The 15,877-nt window shown below is 38.7% G+C and overlaps 1 protein-coding gene across 2 annotated transcripts in view; it reads left to right on the top strand.

Annotated features, from left to right (window-relative positions):
* pard3ab (par-3 family cell polarity regulator alpha, b) overlaps positions 1–15,877 on the top strand; it is an 83,906-nt gene that overhangs the window by 40,808 nt on the left and 27,221 nt on the right. Inside the window, exons 10-20 of one of the 2 annotated variants that reach the window (XM_084410633.1) lie at positions 274–413; positions 511–639; positions 1,229–1,264; positions 3,004–3,192; positions 3,966–4,136; positions 4,903–5,053; positions 9,779–9,962; positions 10,196–10,338; positions 12,401–12,445; positions 13,280–13,510; positions 13,658–13,877. In XM_084410633.1, coding sequence (XP_084266759.1) covers positions 274–413; positions 511–639; positions 1,229–1,264; positions 3,004–3,192; positions 3,966–4,136; positions 4,903–5,053; positions 9,779–9,962; positions 10,196–10,338; positions 12,401–12,445; positions 13,280–13,510; positions 13,658–13,877 — 1,639 coding nt within the window. The remainder of the gene's footprint in view (positions 1–273; positions 414–510; positions 640–1,228; positions 1,265–3,003; positions 3,193–3,965; positions 4,137–4,902; positions 5,054–9,778; positions 9,963–10,195; positions 10,339–12,400; positions 12,446–13,279; positions 13,511–13,657; positions 13,878–15,877) is intronic. The other variant, XM_084410634.1, reaches the window with a different exon arrangement.

The following is a 15,877-nucleotide window of genomic DNA, read 5'->3' as shown; positions in this document are numbered from 1 at the left end:
GACTGCATGACTTTTTCTTTTTTTCTTTACATTTATTATTGTTGTTATTTCCATTATTATTCTTATTTTTATAATTATTGTTGTTGTTGCCTTACCAGAAAGTGACACCAAACCAGTAAGCTTGTGTTATACCGCATTGGTTCTGTGCACGACCATAAACGCCATTTAATAGGGCTATAATCTTAGAACCGCTTGTTTCTCTGAATGAAATGAATAGTTGTATATGTCCTTAGGTTTTGGTTGTCTTTCAACTGTGTTCTCTGTGTCTGACAGGGCCTGAAGGTCTCGGGTTCAGCATCACGTCTAGAGACGTCCCTCTTGGAGGCTCCGCCCCTATTTACGTGAAGAACATTCTGCCAAGAGGCGCTGCCATACAGGACGGGCGACTGAAAGCAGGCGATAGATTGCTAGAGGTGAAGAATATATGAATAAAATGAGTTTTGTAAATGAATAGAAAAGTCTGAATAGAATGACTTATCAAATGATCAAATGATTTTGTGGTTGGCACAGGTCAATGGCGTGGATCTTAATGGGCGTTGTCAGGAGGAGGTGGTTTCTCTGTTGAGGGCGACTCCCATGGGTGGGACTGTGAGTCTTCTGGTACTGAGACAGGAAGACTCCTTTCTACCCAGAGAGATGGTGAGGATCTGTCTCTGTGTGCGTTTGAGTGACAGTTATGAGATGTGTGAAATCCTCCTGCTAATGTCTTCACAAAACTGTCCATCACTATCGCACAGCATCTCACATATAACTGAGGCTCACTGCACTTCTTTCACAAGTAGTGTGTTAGAGTCAAGGTTATTAACCTTTTGCAATTTCAAATTTTCTTCACACCATATCTGTTTGCATTTCAGTGAAAACTCTATAAAGAGGACTATTTATTTTTCTCGCTTATTTTATTTCAGTTGATTTTCAACCACTATTTGCAGTTTTTTGCAGCTTTTTCCTTTTTAGTGTTTAGTTTAATTTTACTACTGATTTGAAAACATCTACGTTGTTTTCCCTCTTAGTTTTAGAAGGGTCAATTCAGGGAAATTGGTTCACTTTTCACGTTCATATTAAAGGCAAAAAGCCAATTTAACTGAATTCACCCACTGATATTAACCCCAGTTTGAGTGATTTTTAAGACCCATCTTTGGTTGCAATGTGTGCATGTGTTTGTTTCTAAGCATTCATGGGTTTTCAGTTGCAGTTTTACCATAGTCCTCTCCTTCCTCGCTCTCTTTAGAACACAGAACCAGCGATGCAGAACACAAGAGAATGGGTAAGAACTGCACAAGCATTTTCACACACACTCACACTTCTCTACATCTGTACATGGTGAGGTTTTTCACTTATGTAGGAACTGTTAACAGAGAGGTTCAGTGCAGTTGTTGTCACTAAGGTACATACATGTGTCTCTGAGGCTCTTTAACACTCCTGATTCAGTCCAGCGCACTTTCTTTAAAGGATATATCACCCAAAATTGAAAGTTCATGTACTCACTCTCATGTTGTTCCAAAACTCATGACTTTATCCTTTCACACACAGTTTTTTTTCGCCATTAGGGTTGGGTATCGTTTAAATTATAACGATTCCAATTTTGTTTATCAATTCTGATTCTTATCGATTACTAATTTCGATTCCAAAAAGGTGACTAAATTATTTCATTTTCAAAAATGTATGGGTGAACTATCTCTTTACTCTGACTCACTTTCTCTCTATGTATCTCAATCTGTTTGTGTCTGTCTCTCTGGTTTATTAATAGACAGATCATGCTGTGATCTCCTCAGTGAAGTATTTTTGATTGATTTATAAGCATCTAATTGTGATTTTTGGGGGGGGGTTATGTGATTATTATTATTATTGTGCACCTTAAATTCAAATCACATTTTGTCTGTATAGAGCCGCAGCTGTTTCGCTTCAGAAAAACACTGTCAGTGTGAAAGCTCATCCTGCCTCTCTCTCTCCTTTTTGTCTGTTTTTCTCTTTCTGTCACTCGCCGCTGTTTGTGCATTAACCCCTCAAGGCTGATAAGATCTGCTTTAGCAGTGCCGGTCCAGAGAGCAGGAGAGAACTAAATGAAAGTCATCCATTACCTTCTGAACACAACACAAGTGTGTGTGTGTGTGTGTGTGTGTGTGTGTGTCAGAGGTTGTTACATTAAAGTGAAGGTAAATAAAGCTCAATAAAGATAGACTTTCTAGAGCAGTCACTCAGTAGATGGTTGTTAAAACCGTCACATCTCTCTCTCTCGCTCTCTCTCTCCCACACATACACTCACACACTGGCAGACGCTAACATGAGGGAGTCACTGGAGAGGTCAGGAGAGCATCAGACGTAATGGGTTTATTATCTATGTGTCTGAATCAGAGAGCAGAGGTTTGGCAGGCATCATTTCTCACAAAGGCTTTCCTCCCCGCCTCATTTACATATGCTGAATTTCCTTCAGAAGCAGGTGAAAGTAGCAGCTGTGCATGTCAGGGACGGTAATGGACAGGAGAATGACTTAAATCAAAAACTACTAGTGCAGAGATTCATGGTGTTTATTAAAGTCTTTAACAGAAACTTGCTATCCTGTCATGTTTTAAATGGATAATTCGTTCAAAAATGACTATTCAGCCAATGCCATTATTTACTTGCTTTATGTGAGACACAAAAGGAATATTTTGAAAAATTGTACTAGTGACTCTTTTCCAATGAGGCTTCCTGATGATTTCCCCTTTTGTCTTCCACGGAGGAAAGAAATGGGTTCGGAATGACCTGAGGGTGAGAAAATGTCTTAAAATAATCTCAGGACAACGGATTTGTAGTGTGTGATCGACCCCAGAGTCCACAAACCATGGTAGTGTCTTAAAATGAAGATATTTATGTTTTTTTCCAATGAACCTTTCTCTCCAGGCTGTCCTTGTTCTCCAGTTTTTGACTTAAGACCTTAATCATTGCTTTTAAATGGCTGTTTCATCTTCAAAACTACAGATGACAATTACAGTTGTGTGTCTCTTTCTCTCTCTCTCTCTGTAGAAGGTAGAAGAGGAGGAACTGGTCTTAACCCCAGACGGGACGCGGGAGTTCCTGACATTGGAAGTGCCTCTGAGTGATTCTGGCTCGGCGGGATTAGGAGTCAGTGTCAAGGGTAACAGGTCAAAGGAGAGCCACGCTGACCTGGGCATCTTCGTCAAGTCTATTATCAATGGAGGAGCAGCATGTAAGGTTAGATGTATACACAATATGTTATTTTTAGCAGATCCAGTTTTTCATGATCCTTGCGGTAATTTTGTGGTGGGAGTTTTTTTAAATAATTTATTTTATATAATGTTTTTAATATTATATATTTGTATATTATTATTTTCCATCATGAAAAAGCACTTAAGTTCTTAAGTTTGGGGTCTGTTTTTGAAGCAAGTATCTTATGGTCACCAAGGCATTTGGTCAAAAATGCTGTAAAACCAGTAATATTGTAAAATATTATTACAATTTAATTGTAATTTATTCCTGTGATGACAGAGCTACATTTTCAGCATCGTTACTCCAGTCTTCAGTGTCACATGATCCTTCATAAATCATTCTAATATGCTGATTTGGTGCTCAAGACACATTTATTATTATCAATGTTGAAAACAGTTATGCTGTTTAATATTTTAGTAGAAATGGAAATTAATCATTTTTTTCATGATTCCTTGAATAGAGTTCAAAAGAACAGTATTTATTTAAAATAAGATTCTTTTGTAATGTCTTCACTCTCGCTTTTGATCAATTTAATGCATCCTTGCTGAATAAAAGTATTTTTTTTTTCTTTTCTTTTTTTTGCCGACCCCGAACTTTGAACAGTAGCGTATATATTTTATTAATGTTTTTGAATATTGTTATATAAATTGTTTACTTGTTAGTGTTCATTGTCTTATTTGTTATTAGTAGCTCAGTCTACATTTTAAATGTCTTGAATGATGTATGAATGGTCTTCATAATCTCATTCTCTGGTGTAGGACGGAAGGCTGCGAGTCAACGATCAGCTAATCGCAGTCAATGGGGAGTCGTTGTTAGGGAAGACAAACCAGGACGCCATGGAAACGCTCCGCAAGTCCATGTCAACGGAGGGCAACAAGCGAGGGATGATTCAGCTGATCGTGGCAAGAAGAATCAACAAACGCCTCGAGGTAAAGAGAAGAAGAGTCAAGCTGAGGAGTTCCTGAAAGCTTTGATCATTGTTCATGCGAATGTCAATGTGTGAATAGTGCTTAATGTATTACTTATGTAAATGACATTCATTAGTGTTTTGGGTTGAAATAAAATGTTAATAAATATTTTCAACTTGACCTGGTTCAGAATATAAAGCTCACTGCATCTCTCTCTCTGTTGATCGTATTTTGTCATGGCTCACATTTGAAATCCTCCAGTTTTGCCTTGAATTTAGAAACAGACACCGTTTCAGAGCATCTCTACTTCAGCGCACACACACACATTAAAGTTGTCCGCATGCTGTTTTCTTTTTCTTTTCTTTTTTTTTTCTTTTTCTCCAGAGAACGCCTGATCCGTTTAAAGAGCAGGTAATCAGGTCACTGCATTTCTCATGTTTGTCCACAAGGACCTTCTAGATGTATTTTCTGTAATTCTGAAGGGGAAACTATGATGGTCTCTTGCTGTTTTCTGTCACTGGGCTGTTATAAATTGTTCGGCTGATGGTAATTGTCTTACCCAGAGCAGAATCATAAATGCACAAGATTTTCCCATTGTGTCAAGTGTCTAGTGTCTGCGTCTGAACAAGACAGGAGTCTTGAGTCCAGCAGAGCTGATTCTGACCGCTCTGTCACCACAACGCAAACCACAGTAGTTAATTACATCTCCGAGAAGATAAATCTATGATCTAGGTTGTGTGCTTTAATTGAATCATGATGTTCCTCATGTTCTTTTGGATTCTGTCAGGGTGAGAGTCGATGCAGTCCCCGGGGGTTAGAGCGGACCCTGAGCCCGTCCCCTGATGACCACGAGCGGCGGATCTCACACTCGCTATACGGAATCGAGGGGCTTGATGACAACCTGAGGCCGCAAGCCAGCACAAATAACCGAAAAATGAGTGAGTTATAACACTTAAAATTTAAAGTGTGTAATTTCTGACCAGCTAAAAAGTGCCCAGAACCTCTCTAAAACGTCTAAATATAAAAAATTTGTAAATGTTTATTTATTTTAAAAAAGTACATATTTAGTAACTAATAATATATATATATAGTGGCCAACTTTCTGCAGAGTCAATAGCTACAGACCTTCAAACTTCGTGTGGCCTTCAGATTAGCTCAAGAACAGTGCGTTGAGAGCTTCATGGAATGGGTTTCTATGGCCGAGCAGCTGCATCCAAGCCTTACAACACCAAGTGCTATGCAAAGCGTTGAATGCAGTGGTGTAAAGCACACCGCCACTGGACTCTAGAGCAGTGGAGACGTGTTCTCTGGAGTGACGAATCACCCTTCTCTGTCTGGCAATCCGATGGACGAGTCTGGGTTTGGCGGTTGCCAGGAGAACGGACTGCGTTGTGCCATGTGTAAAGTTTGGTGGAGGGGGGGTTATGGTGTGGGGTTGTTTTTCAGGGGTTGGGCTTGGCCGCTTAGTTCCAGTGAAAGGAACTCTTAATGCCTCAGCATACCAAGACATTTTGGACCATTTCATGCTCCCAGCTTTGTGGGAACAGTTTGGGGATGGCCCCGTCCTGTTCCAACATGACTGCGCACCAGTGCACAATGCAAGGTCCATAAAGACATGGATGAGCGAGTTTGGTGTGAAGGAACTTGACTGCCCTGCACAGAGTCCTGACCTCAACCCGATAGAACACCTTTGGGATGAATTCGAGCGGAGACTGCGAGCCGGGCCTTCTCGTCCAACATCAGTGTCTGACCTCACAAATGCGCTTCTAGAAGAATGGTCAAAAATTCCCATAAACACACTCCTAAACCTTGTGGAAAACTTCCCAGAAGAGTTGAAGCGGTTAAAGCTTCAAAGGGTGGGCCAACTCCATATTAAACCCTACGGATTAAGAATGGGATGTCATTAAAGTTTATCTGCATGTGAAGGCAGACGTCCCAAAACTTTTGGCAATATAGTTGATATACTATATATACTTGCATGTGTCATTCATAACATTTTACCAAAATCAAGCTCAATGGAGAACTTAGGACATGCGCGTTTGGTCCGTCATTAGAACGGCTGCATCTGAGGCAGTAAGTGCATGACATTGTTTTCATCAACTTACAGGCTATAAAGTTTACTGTAGCAATGTGGGCGCTCAGTTTTTTTCTGTCATTTGGCCAAAATCTCATGTTATTAAAGACTAAGTGCTAAGCACAGGCAATTTGAGACAGTATAGACTATGAGTCAGCAACAGATGCTAGACTGGCTCTTTTCCTCAAATACATAAAACCTATTCATATATATATATATATATATATATATATATATATATATATATATATATATATATATATATATAATAATATAAATTAGTCTTGAATGTCATTTTATTTTTTTTATAATTCAACTTTTTTTATTGTTCAACAGCCAAAACTTCATACATCACAGTATTCAATGTTCTCCTTTCCAATCAGTCACATTTTCAGCCACTAGTCACCATCAACATAACAAAACATAAGAAAAAGCACATGGAAAAACAGTTGTTACAGAGTTCGGCTCTTCACACCATTTTTATATGCTGCCAAAAATCATCCCATGTTTTTCTCACTTCTTTCTCACCCTGCAATCTTCCCAACATGCACTCATATGATGCAATTTCAATCATCCCATCGATCCACTCTTTCAAATCTGGGGACTTGGGGCATTTCCAATTGCGCAAAATCATCCTGGCAGCTGTGATACAGCCAATCTTAACTAGGATAAATGCATTTTTTGCTATATTAGGTACAACTGACTTATCTCCAAGAAGGCATAATTGTGGTTCTACCGGTAAGTTAAAGCCCAACCATTCTTCAAGTATTCTCAGAGTTTTATGCCAGAATGGCTGAACTAAAGAGCATTCCCAAATCATATGTAAATAAGTGCCCTCTTCTTCCTTACATTTCCAGCATAGACTATTTCCAGCTATCCCCATCCTGTAAAGTCTAGATGGTGTATAATAATATCTATGTACTATTTTGTAATGAATGAATTTCCCCCTAGCTTCCCTTATGTTCTTACCTACATTAGATAGAATATCCAGCCAGTCATTATCATGAATATTAATCCCCAAATCCTTCTGCCAAATTGTTTTCAGGTTTTTACAAGTATCTGCAGTTACATTAAGCATCAATTTGTAATACACAGAAGCAGTTTGAGTTTTACATGGTAATTTAAGATAGGCATACACAGGGTTATCACTTGCATTGAATTTGTTCTTAACACAGTGTCTGATCTGCAGATATTTCCAAAAATTCCCTTGGCCCAAAATACTATATTTTTTCACCAATTCAGAATATGTCATAAAAATTCCATTCTCATATAGATCGCCAATTACAGTTATCCCTTTATGTTGCCATTGTTTCCAAAACACCCCCGTTGAATGTCATTTTATTAAAATTACACACAAGTACATATATTATGGTCTTCAGATCAACTAAAACGCATTGGGTTTGGGGAATGCAGCATTATTATTTTTTTCAGGAAAGTAATTATTTGCATTATTTTGCAAGTTAACCATCACCAGATGCTCTCTACGATCACATTTGAACGCAGCATCAGGTTTCAGAAGAAGAACTGGCATCTCTGGGCTGCAGTGTGTAAGAAACATGTGGTCTAACAGAAAACATATGAGTGTTACCCTGGACAAACAGATGCAGAGCTGTGGAGGTTCACTGAGAGCTCTCTGTGTGAGAGAGCGAGAACGCCCAGCCGGAGCTGTTATCCCGCCTGTCAACAACTGAATTCACTCATGGGAAATGACAGTAGCAGGGTGCCACATACAGAAGTGCATATGCTTTTCCATTCACCATATATATATGCAGAGTCATGCTCATACCATACCATCCATTTACACTCACACAGACAGGCTTTCATTAGCTCGCTCTACTCGAAGGCTCCTGCAGAGAGATACAGACTCACTTCTATCAGATTGTGACTGTCTATCTATAGACCTGTTTTCAAACACACCCCAGAAGATGTGTGTCAATAATAGGAGGAGGATGTTGTAGTTTGTGTGCTGACTGGGTGTGCATCTGCACGGGTGAGGTTATGTATAAACAGACAACAGGTTAATGTCTCTTATACAAATGTTATGAAAATTTGAATTGTTTTTTGGATGACTTGGCTTATTATGAGACGTTTGTTTGGTGGAGTGGTATAGTGGATATAGTCGGTTTTCCAAAGTAAAAGTCCTTTTCATGTTCTCCATGGGGAATTTATTTTAGTGATAACTTGTAAACCTTTAAAGACAAGACCTACTGTGAGCAACTGGTTTGTTAATCGGTGGTAGGTGCTTTTGTTTTGTTGAAGTTATTTTTTTTACATATTTTTATGTTTAAAGTTTGTGTGCAACTTATTTTTTAAATAATCATGTTTAACAGAAGAATTCCTGGTGAAAAACGACTTTACCCATGATTCTGCTAAGAAATCTCCCCAAATCAGAGAATCACAACAAACAAATTGTGCCCAAAAGAAATCTTTAGTGACTGCCCACTCCCATGAATCACTGCAAATTACATAATGGAGTTACTACACTCTTTAACACCTTAAATATTTTTATATGCTGAATATGCATATTTTACAAATATGTATATAGTACACAATCAACTTTTTTAAATCAATAGTTTTATTTCTCTGTCGTTTTTAATTTGATTGTCATTTGCCAGGCTTCATGGGATTGTAGTTATTTCCCTAAATAATGTTAGGGAATGTTAATTAGTTACACTGTCTTTAACCTTGGACAAAAAGTTGTAAATGTTGTGGTTTGGTTTATGGCTTATAGCGCTTTAACGAAAACTTTAACGAAAGTCCCTATTGGGAAAATAAATGGTAGAAATACTTCTGGAACCAAGGCCGCTGAAAAAAGTAGATTGGTAGAGCCGGATGATTGCAATGCCAAGGTCATGAGTTTGATTCCCAGGAAAGGCACATACTGGTGTGTGTTTTGCTTCAATATCTCGTGTACGATATCTCGAGTACGATATCTCGAGTACATTGTTTAGTGGAAAAAGATACTCAAGAACTATTATCAAGCTAAATGGCATGAAGAGAATCATTTGTTTCCAGTGTTTCTTTAAGAAAGCACTTTGTTCCCAACCGCAGTGCATTGTGTGATCGTTTACATCCCACGCGGTTTCACTTATCAAAGTATACTGAAAAAGCAAAGTGTTTCTCATGGGCTTTATTTTAGACTAGGGTGGGAAATTTCTAAACCGATTAAAAACAACATAATATAACTATTTCCCATGTCTAAAATGCATACTTTCTATCTGTATTTAATCAAAAGGCAAAAGGTTTCTGCACAAACGAATATAGAAAAAGCAGTCATGCAAATTGCACCCAGCCTGCATTGCATTTAAAAGTCTTTCATTTGTACATCTCACTACGTGCAGGGTACGACCGAAATTATTCAGTGTTGCTCTTGATTCTCTGTGACTTTGACCTGCTTTGCTCAGAATGAGTTGATTTATTTTTGCATAAATTATAACATACACTTTTTTTTTGTTATCTTTATTTTTACCATCTGCACATCATGAAACCCCCACCATGATTGGGATTAGCTGAATTACTTGATTACTTTATAATAATAACATAATTTGATTGTCTCTACACCCCTTCCTGCTCTTATCTCTCATTATAGATCATTATCAGCTCTCACCGACGGTGAACATGCCTCAGGATGACACGGTCATAATTGAAGACGACAGGCCACGTGTTCTCCCCACCCAGTTGTCTGACCAATCGTCATCCAGTTCACACGATGACATGGGTTTCGCTGTGGAGACACCACCACCGCCACCCTGGGACCAAGAGCTTCCCGACAGGTAAATAAAAGTGGACAGTTTAGAAAGTATTGCAATTTATTTATTGAAGTATCTATTGTCTTTGTTTCTATTTTGAGCATCAACTGTCCGACTCTTCTGACGATCTTCCTGCAGTAATTGAGTCCATGGCCTTTCCTTTGTTTGTCAAAGGAGCCTCTGTTATTAGAGCAGGGCCAAGGGCTGGACACTGTGCTGTGATTTAATGTCTCTCTCTTTCTCGATCCCTTCCTCAGCTCTTCCAGTGCTAAAGATGAGGGTTTGTTTCAGAGGGAAGGCTTTGGCAGGCAAAGCATGTCTGAGAAACGCACCAAGCAGTATGGAGACGCAGGCCAACTCGACATCGTCAAGACCCGCAAGTCCAAGAGCATGGACCTAGGTAGTCTAAAGATCAATCTTAAACGCAGTGCTTGGTCCTAGATACTCTAAACATCAATTTGAAAACACAGTGCTTGGTCTTAGCTACTCTAAACATCAACCATAAAGCACAGTGCTAAAGATCAGTTTAAAACAGTGATTGGACCGGGACACTCTAAAGCAGTGGTATTCAAATGGCGGACCGTGGTCCGGACCCCAACTTGGTTCCATCCTTGAGACATAATTGTGCCATTTTTACCATTTCTACAGTTTAAAGTGAGCAGTGCATAAAAACATGGAGCGGTTCACACCACAGGTGCTCAGGGTCGTTTAAAGTAATGATCTTTCAGAGCTAAATCCTCCAATATATTTATCTGGAGCCAAACACGATTCGTTCAAGCACGTTTCTGTTCCTTGCGCATTGCTCTCTCTCTCTCTCTCTCTCTCTCTCTCTCTCTCTCTCTCTCTCTCTCTCTCTCTCTCTCTCTCTCTCTCTCTCTCTCTCTCTCTCTCTCTCTCTCTCTCTCTCTCTCTCTCTCTCTCTCTCTCTCTCTCTCTCTCTCTCTCTCTCTCTCTCTCTCTCTCTCTCTCTCTCTCTCTCTCTCTCTCTCGCTAAAGACGTTTAGCACAGCATTAAGAGCTGCAGTTGACGTGGCTATTTCAACAAAAGTAGCAGAAACACGGTGAGCAGAAAAATAGATCGGCTACTTATTTTGAATGTTAGGATTTTTTCTTTTACAAAGTACTATGGCTGTCCCGATTGAAATGTATAACTGTTCCAAAAATGTATTGTCCGGACCTCCGCTGGGAAGGAAATAATAGAGACCGGACCGTTTGCGTCTTTAATTGAATACCCCTGCTCTAAAGATCAGTCCCAAACACAGTAATTGGTGGACCTAGATACTCTAGTGTACAGATTAGTCCCAAACACAGTTTTTGGACATAAAAACTCTAAAGGTCGATCTCAAAACCAGTAATATGACATAAATATCGCAAAGGTCAGTCCCAAACACAGTGATTGGACCTAGATACTCTACAGATTATTCCCAAACAGTGTTCTAGGACCTAAAAACTCTAAAGGTCAGTCTCAAAAACAGTAAATACTTTAAACATCAGTCCTTAAAACAGTGATTGGACTTAAATACTCTAAAGAGCAACTCAAAGCACATTACTTAGACCTAAATACTCTAAGGGTCTGTCCCAACTCCCAACACAGTGCTTGGACCTAAATACTCCAAAGGTCAATCTCAAACACATTGATTGGACCTAGATACTCTAAAGGTCAGTCCCAAAGACAAGAGGTTTGACATACTTGCCTTATCTAAAGATCAGTCCCAAACACCTTGCTTGGACCTAGATACTCTAAAGGTCAGTCCCAGTAGATAAAATCCCACCCTGAAATCCAATCCATTTGCTCAAGTTACTTTCCTCTCTTTTATAAGAGCACTTCTCAGAATGTCTCTCATTCTGAGCATCACCATTCACCATCTACCGTCACTAAGTCTGCATTGGTCTCCCATGTGCATGTGCTTTCTAATCTGAACACTGTTTCCACTGATCCAATTCTGCTGGATGTTCCTCACTTACCACTTTACCACTGAAATGGAGCTGGTGCCAGGGCTCAGACAAGGGTTCTGCAGTCTTCTCTGAGAAACCGTTCAGTGTTTCCACTGACTCTAGAGCTGAACTACATATTTATTTTTTAAAGCTGTCTAGCTTGAGTTGTTTGTAACTTTGTTACAAAGACATTATTATGTTTTCGGTCCATAATGTCAGTGATTCCTGCTTTTAATATCAGCAGGTTAAATAAGACAAATACGAATCATGTTTTTCTCACCATGTTTTTGGTTGAAACATGTGGAATGAGGTCAGTTTGGGCACCGGTACCGTCTCAGTAGAAAAGGGGTAATTCTGACTCAGCAGAATAACTATGGAAACAAATGGTTTTGTTAATGAGCACTGACTGATTGTTTCTGTCGTCTGATTTGTTGATGGTGATACTTGCCTGGTTGCTTGCTGCATGTTGAATGGTCAAACTAACCATCCTGTGAATGTATGTGTATGTATGTGTGCCCCTCACACAGTGGCTGATGAGATTAACCTCACACAATGCACAGAGAACCACCCAGGTAAGCATGACCACTTACACACTCACTTCTTTTCCACACTACATGATTGTTACATCCCTGCCTGTTCTTCTTCAGTGTTTCATCATTGATTACTTTCCTAGGCCTGTTTGTCACAACTGTTTGTCACAACATGTTTATTTTAGCACCTATTAAGCAACACTTTATATATATACTTTATAACTATATGTATATGTCATTTAATCTTGTGGTCAAATCTGTATTTTCAGCATCATTACTCCAGTCTTAAGTGTCACATGATCCTTCAGGAATCATTCTAATGAAGCTCTTACTAATCTAGAAATCTTTTGTAACATTATCAATGTCTTTACTGTCATTTTTTTTATCAATTTAATGCATCCTTACTGAATAAAACCATTAATATAAAATATATATATATATATATACTGATCTCAAACTTTTAGTTAATTTTATATATATTCTTTACATATAGTATTGCCCTGCACAACAGTTTTTAGTTTTATTGTAAACATTTTGTTCTGAAAATTTATTTTATCTTAATATTGCAGTATTACAAACACACAGCTGTATTATATTTAAAATAGCAGGGGAGCTCTGACACGCTTCAGTAAGGCTGTGCTGCGTGATGAAGATAAATTCATGCAATCTTTCCTGTCCTCCATTTACATTCATTTATCTTCATCACTTAATACAGAAACACACCTTTGCTTCCATGGCTGACTACATACAATAGAAGCACACACACACACTCTTTAATAAACTTTTATCTGGGTTATGGTTGAGATTTGTGGCGGACAGATTGCATGCTAACTGCTCGGTTGTACTTTGTGGTTTAACTAACAAACTCTTCCTCAGGCTCTTCCTCACATGACTTTGGCCCATCTCTTGGCCTAAAGAAGTCCAGCTCTCTGGAAAGTTTACAGACGGCCGTCGCCGAGGTAACTCTCAATGGCGACATGCCCTTTCACCGGCCGCGGCCACGCATCATACGGGGGCGGGGCTGCAACGAGAGCTTCCGAGCCGCGATCGACAAATCGTACGACAAGCCAGCAGCCAATGGAGATGAAGAGGAGTGCATGGACACATGTACGGCTGCTCTTGATTGGTTTAAACGCACTAAAATTCAGCAAATGTAGTGATAACGGCTGCCAATTTGATTAATTGATGTTTATTTTTTTTATTTTTTTTATTGCGTCTGATAATAGCATTTCCTCTCCCTTTTTCTTCCTGTAGTGGATGAGGACACAGAAGGAAGCTCTCGTTCAGGGCGGGATTCGGTTTCCACGGTAGCTGATCTCACTCCTCTTCCCGTCACCGAGCAACAGCTGATCAATGGCAACCCGCCTCAAAACGACAAGAAGAAAGAAAAAGGGGGGAAGGACAAAAAGAAGCCAGAGAAAGAGAAGGGTAAAACAAAGAAAGGAATGCTCAAGGGCCTTGGAGAGATGTTCAGGTAATTAAAAGCAGATCTGAGCAGTGTTTTGTGTCAGATAAAAGAGACTAAGAATAATGATGATAAGAGCGCAGATCAGCCCAGAGCACTTTTTCTTCATGTCCTTAATTAGCTCAAAATCCAACAATAGAATAAAAAGACTAGTGAGCCTCCCACCGACGCAACCATGTTCCGACTCAAAGACTTTGCCAACAATAGGCAGAAAACACAAAACTAGTGAAAGAAGTGAGTTAAGAAATGAGTGGTGTTTGCACATACAAATCCTGCCAACACATTTCTTAGGTGGATATTTGCAGGGCCATTGTTGCTATGTTGTTGCAAGGGTCTTCTATTTTCTGGAGCTATGCTAGGTGGTTGCTAGGGTCTTTAAAATAGCACAGTTTCTTTACATTTTTTAATATCCTGGTTTCTAGATATGCGCTGCAGTTGCCTTAGCAAACTCCACTTATGCAACCCAATAAATGAAAAATACTTTTTTAGTCAAAACATTAAAGGTCTATTTTAGTTTATGCGGTCCCAGAATGCATGAAAATCAAGAGAAATGTCGATTTTTTTTATTATTAATTACTGAAAAATGTTGATGGAAAATATCTAATGGAAAAATTCAAAATGTCATACAATATTTGTGTATTTTCAGTGCTTACATCACTTGGTCGGTAATAATTTTTTAATGTTTTTGAAAGAAGTCCATTATGCTCAAGGCATTTGTGTGATAACATTAATATAGCCTAGTAAAAACAGTAATATATTAATAACAGTGAAATATTATTACAATTTTAAATAAGTTTTCTATTTGAATATATTTTTAAATTCGAAGTATTCCCCGAGTGCGTCTTACATTGAAGGGTGATCGCACTTTCTTTGTCACTGACTCAAGATTATGGAACAACCTGCCCTTTGTGTTTAGATCTCCCCATCTTTAAATACCTTCAAGTGCCTTCTAAAGTCATACCTGTTCTCATTAATGGGTGTTTTATTGGTGGGTGTTCTGTTGTCTTCTTTATTGTATTTATTTTTTTGTTTACATTATTTGTAATGTACAGCACTTTGGAGTTACTGTGTAGCCTAAAAGGTGCTTTCTAAATAAATAAATACTAAATACTAATTCATTCCTGTGAATTTTCAGCATCATTACTCCAGTATTCAGTGTCACATGATCCTTCAGAAATCATTCTAATATGCTGATTTGGTGCATTACAAATATCTGTAATATCACTTTAATGCATCTTTGCCTAATAAAAGAATACATTTCTTTAAAAAGAAAATTACTGACCCCAAACTTTTGAACAATAGTATATACAGTATAGACGGTCAACCGCAATGCATCTAACTAGATTACCTGTACTATTAATAAAAAGAATAATGTGGTTGATATATATATATAATGGATAATATTGATGGGCTGTGAGTTTGTGTGCTCTGTGGAGTGACAGTATGTTCCTGAGCTCTAGGCAGAATGGACAGTCCAATCTAAGACACCGAGGAAAAGTTTGAGTTTCCATGAAGTTATTTAGAGAGATACGAGAAGACTAGAGGGGAGAGGGAGCAAGAACGCAGCTCATTTGAAGGTTTTTGAATCTGTCAGCAAAAGATAAATCATTTTTGAAAAGTCTGATATTTTAGACTGCTGCTGGGGCAGTGGAGTGTTTTAATGGCTGTCATCTGCCTCACTGAGCCAAAGCTACCTGCTACATATTAATGAGCGCTCTACATATTAATGAGCTCTGCCAAATATCAGAACTTGTACGCATACAAACGTATTGAAAAACTCAGCTTTCTCACACACACCTCAGTCAGCTCACATGCACATGTCAGCGGAATAATAATGAATCTATATGCTTGATAAAGCAAAGATTTGCAGAAAAGCTTTGCAGAGTTGCCAAAACAGTGATTAGTTTGTTAAATGAATTAGAATAGATGGTTTAAGAGCGGTTTAAATAGAGCTGACAGGTTTAAGAGCTTTTATTTTAAGGAGAAGTGCCCATTAAAATTGAAGGGGT

The sequence above is a fragment of the Rutilus rutilus genome (assembly GCF_951802725.1).
Source record: "Rutilus rutilus genome assembly, chromosome: 6".
Taxonomy (NCBI): domain Eukaryota; kingdom Metazoa; phylum Chordata; class Actinopteri; order Cypriniformes; family Leuciscidae; genus Rutilus; species Rutilus rutilus.
This window is presented reverse-complemented; position numbering and strand designations above follow the sequence as displayed.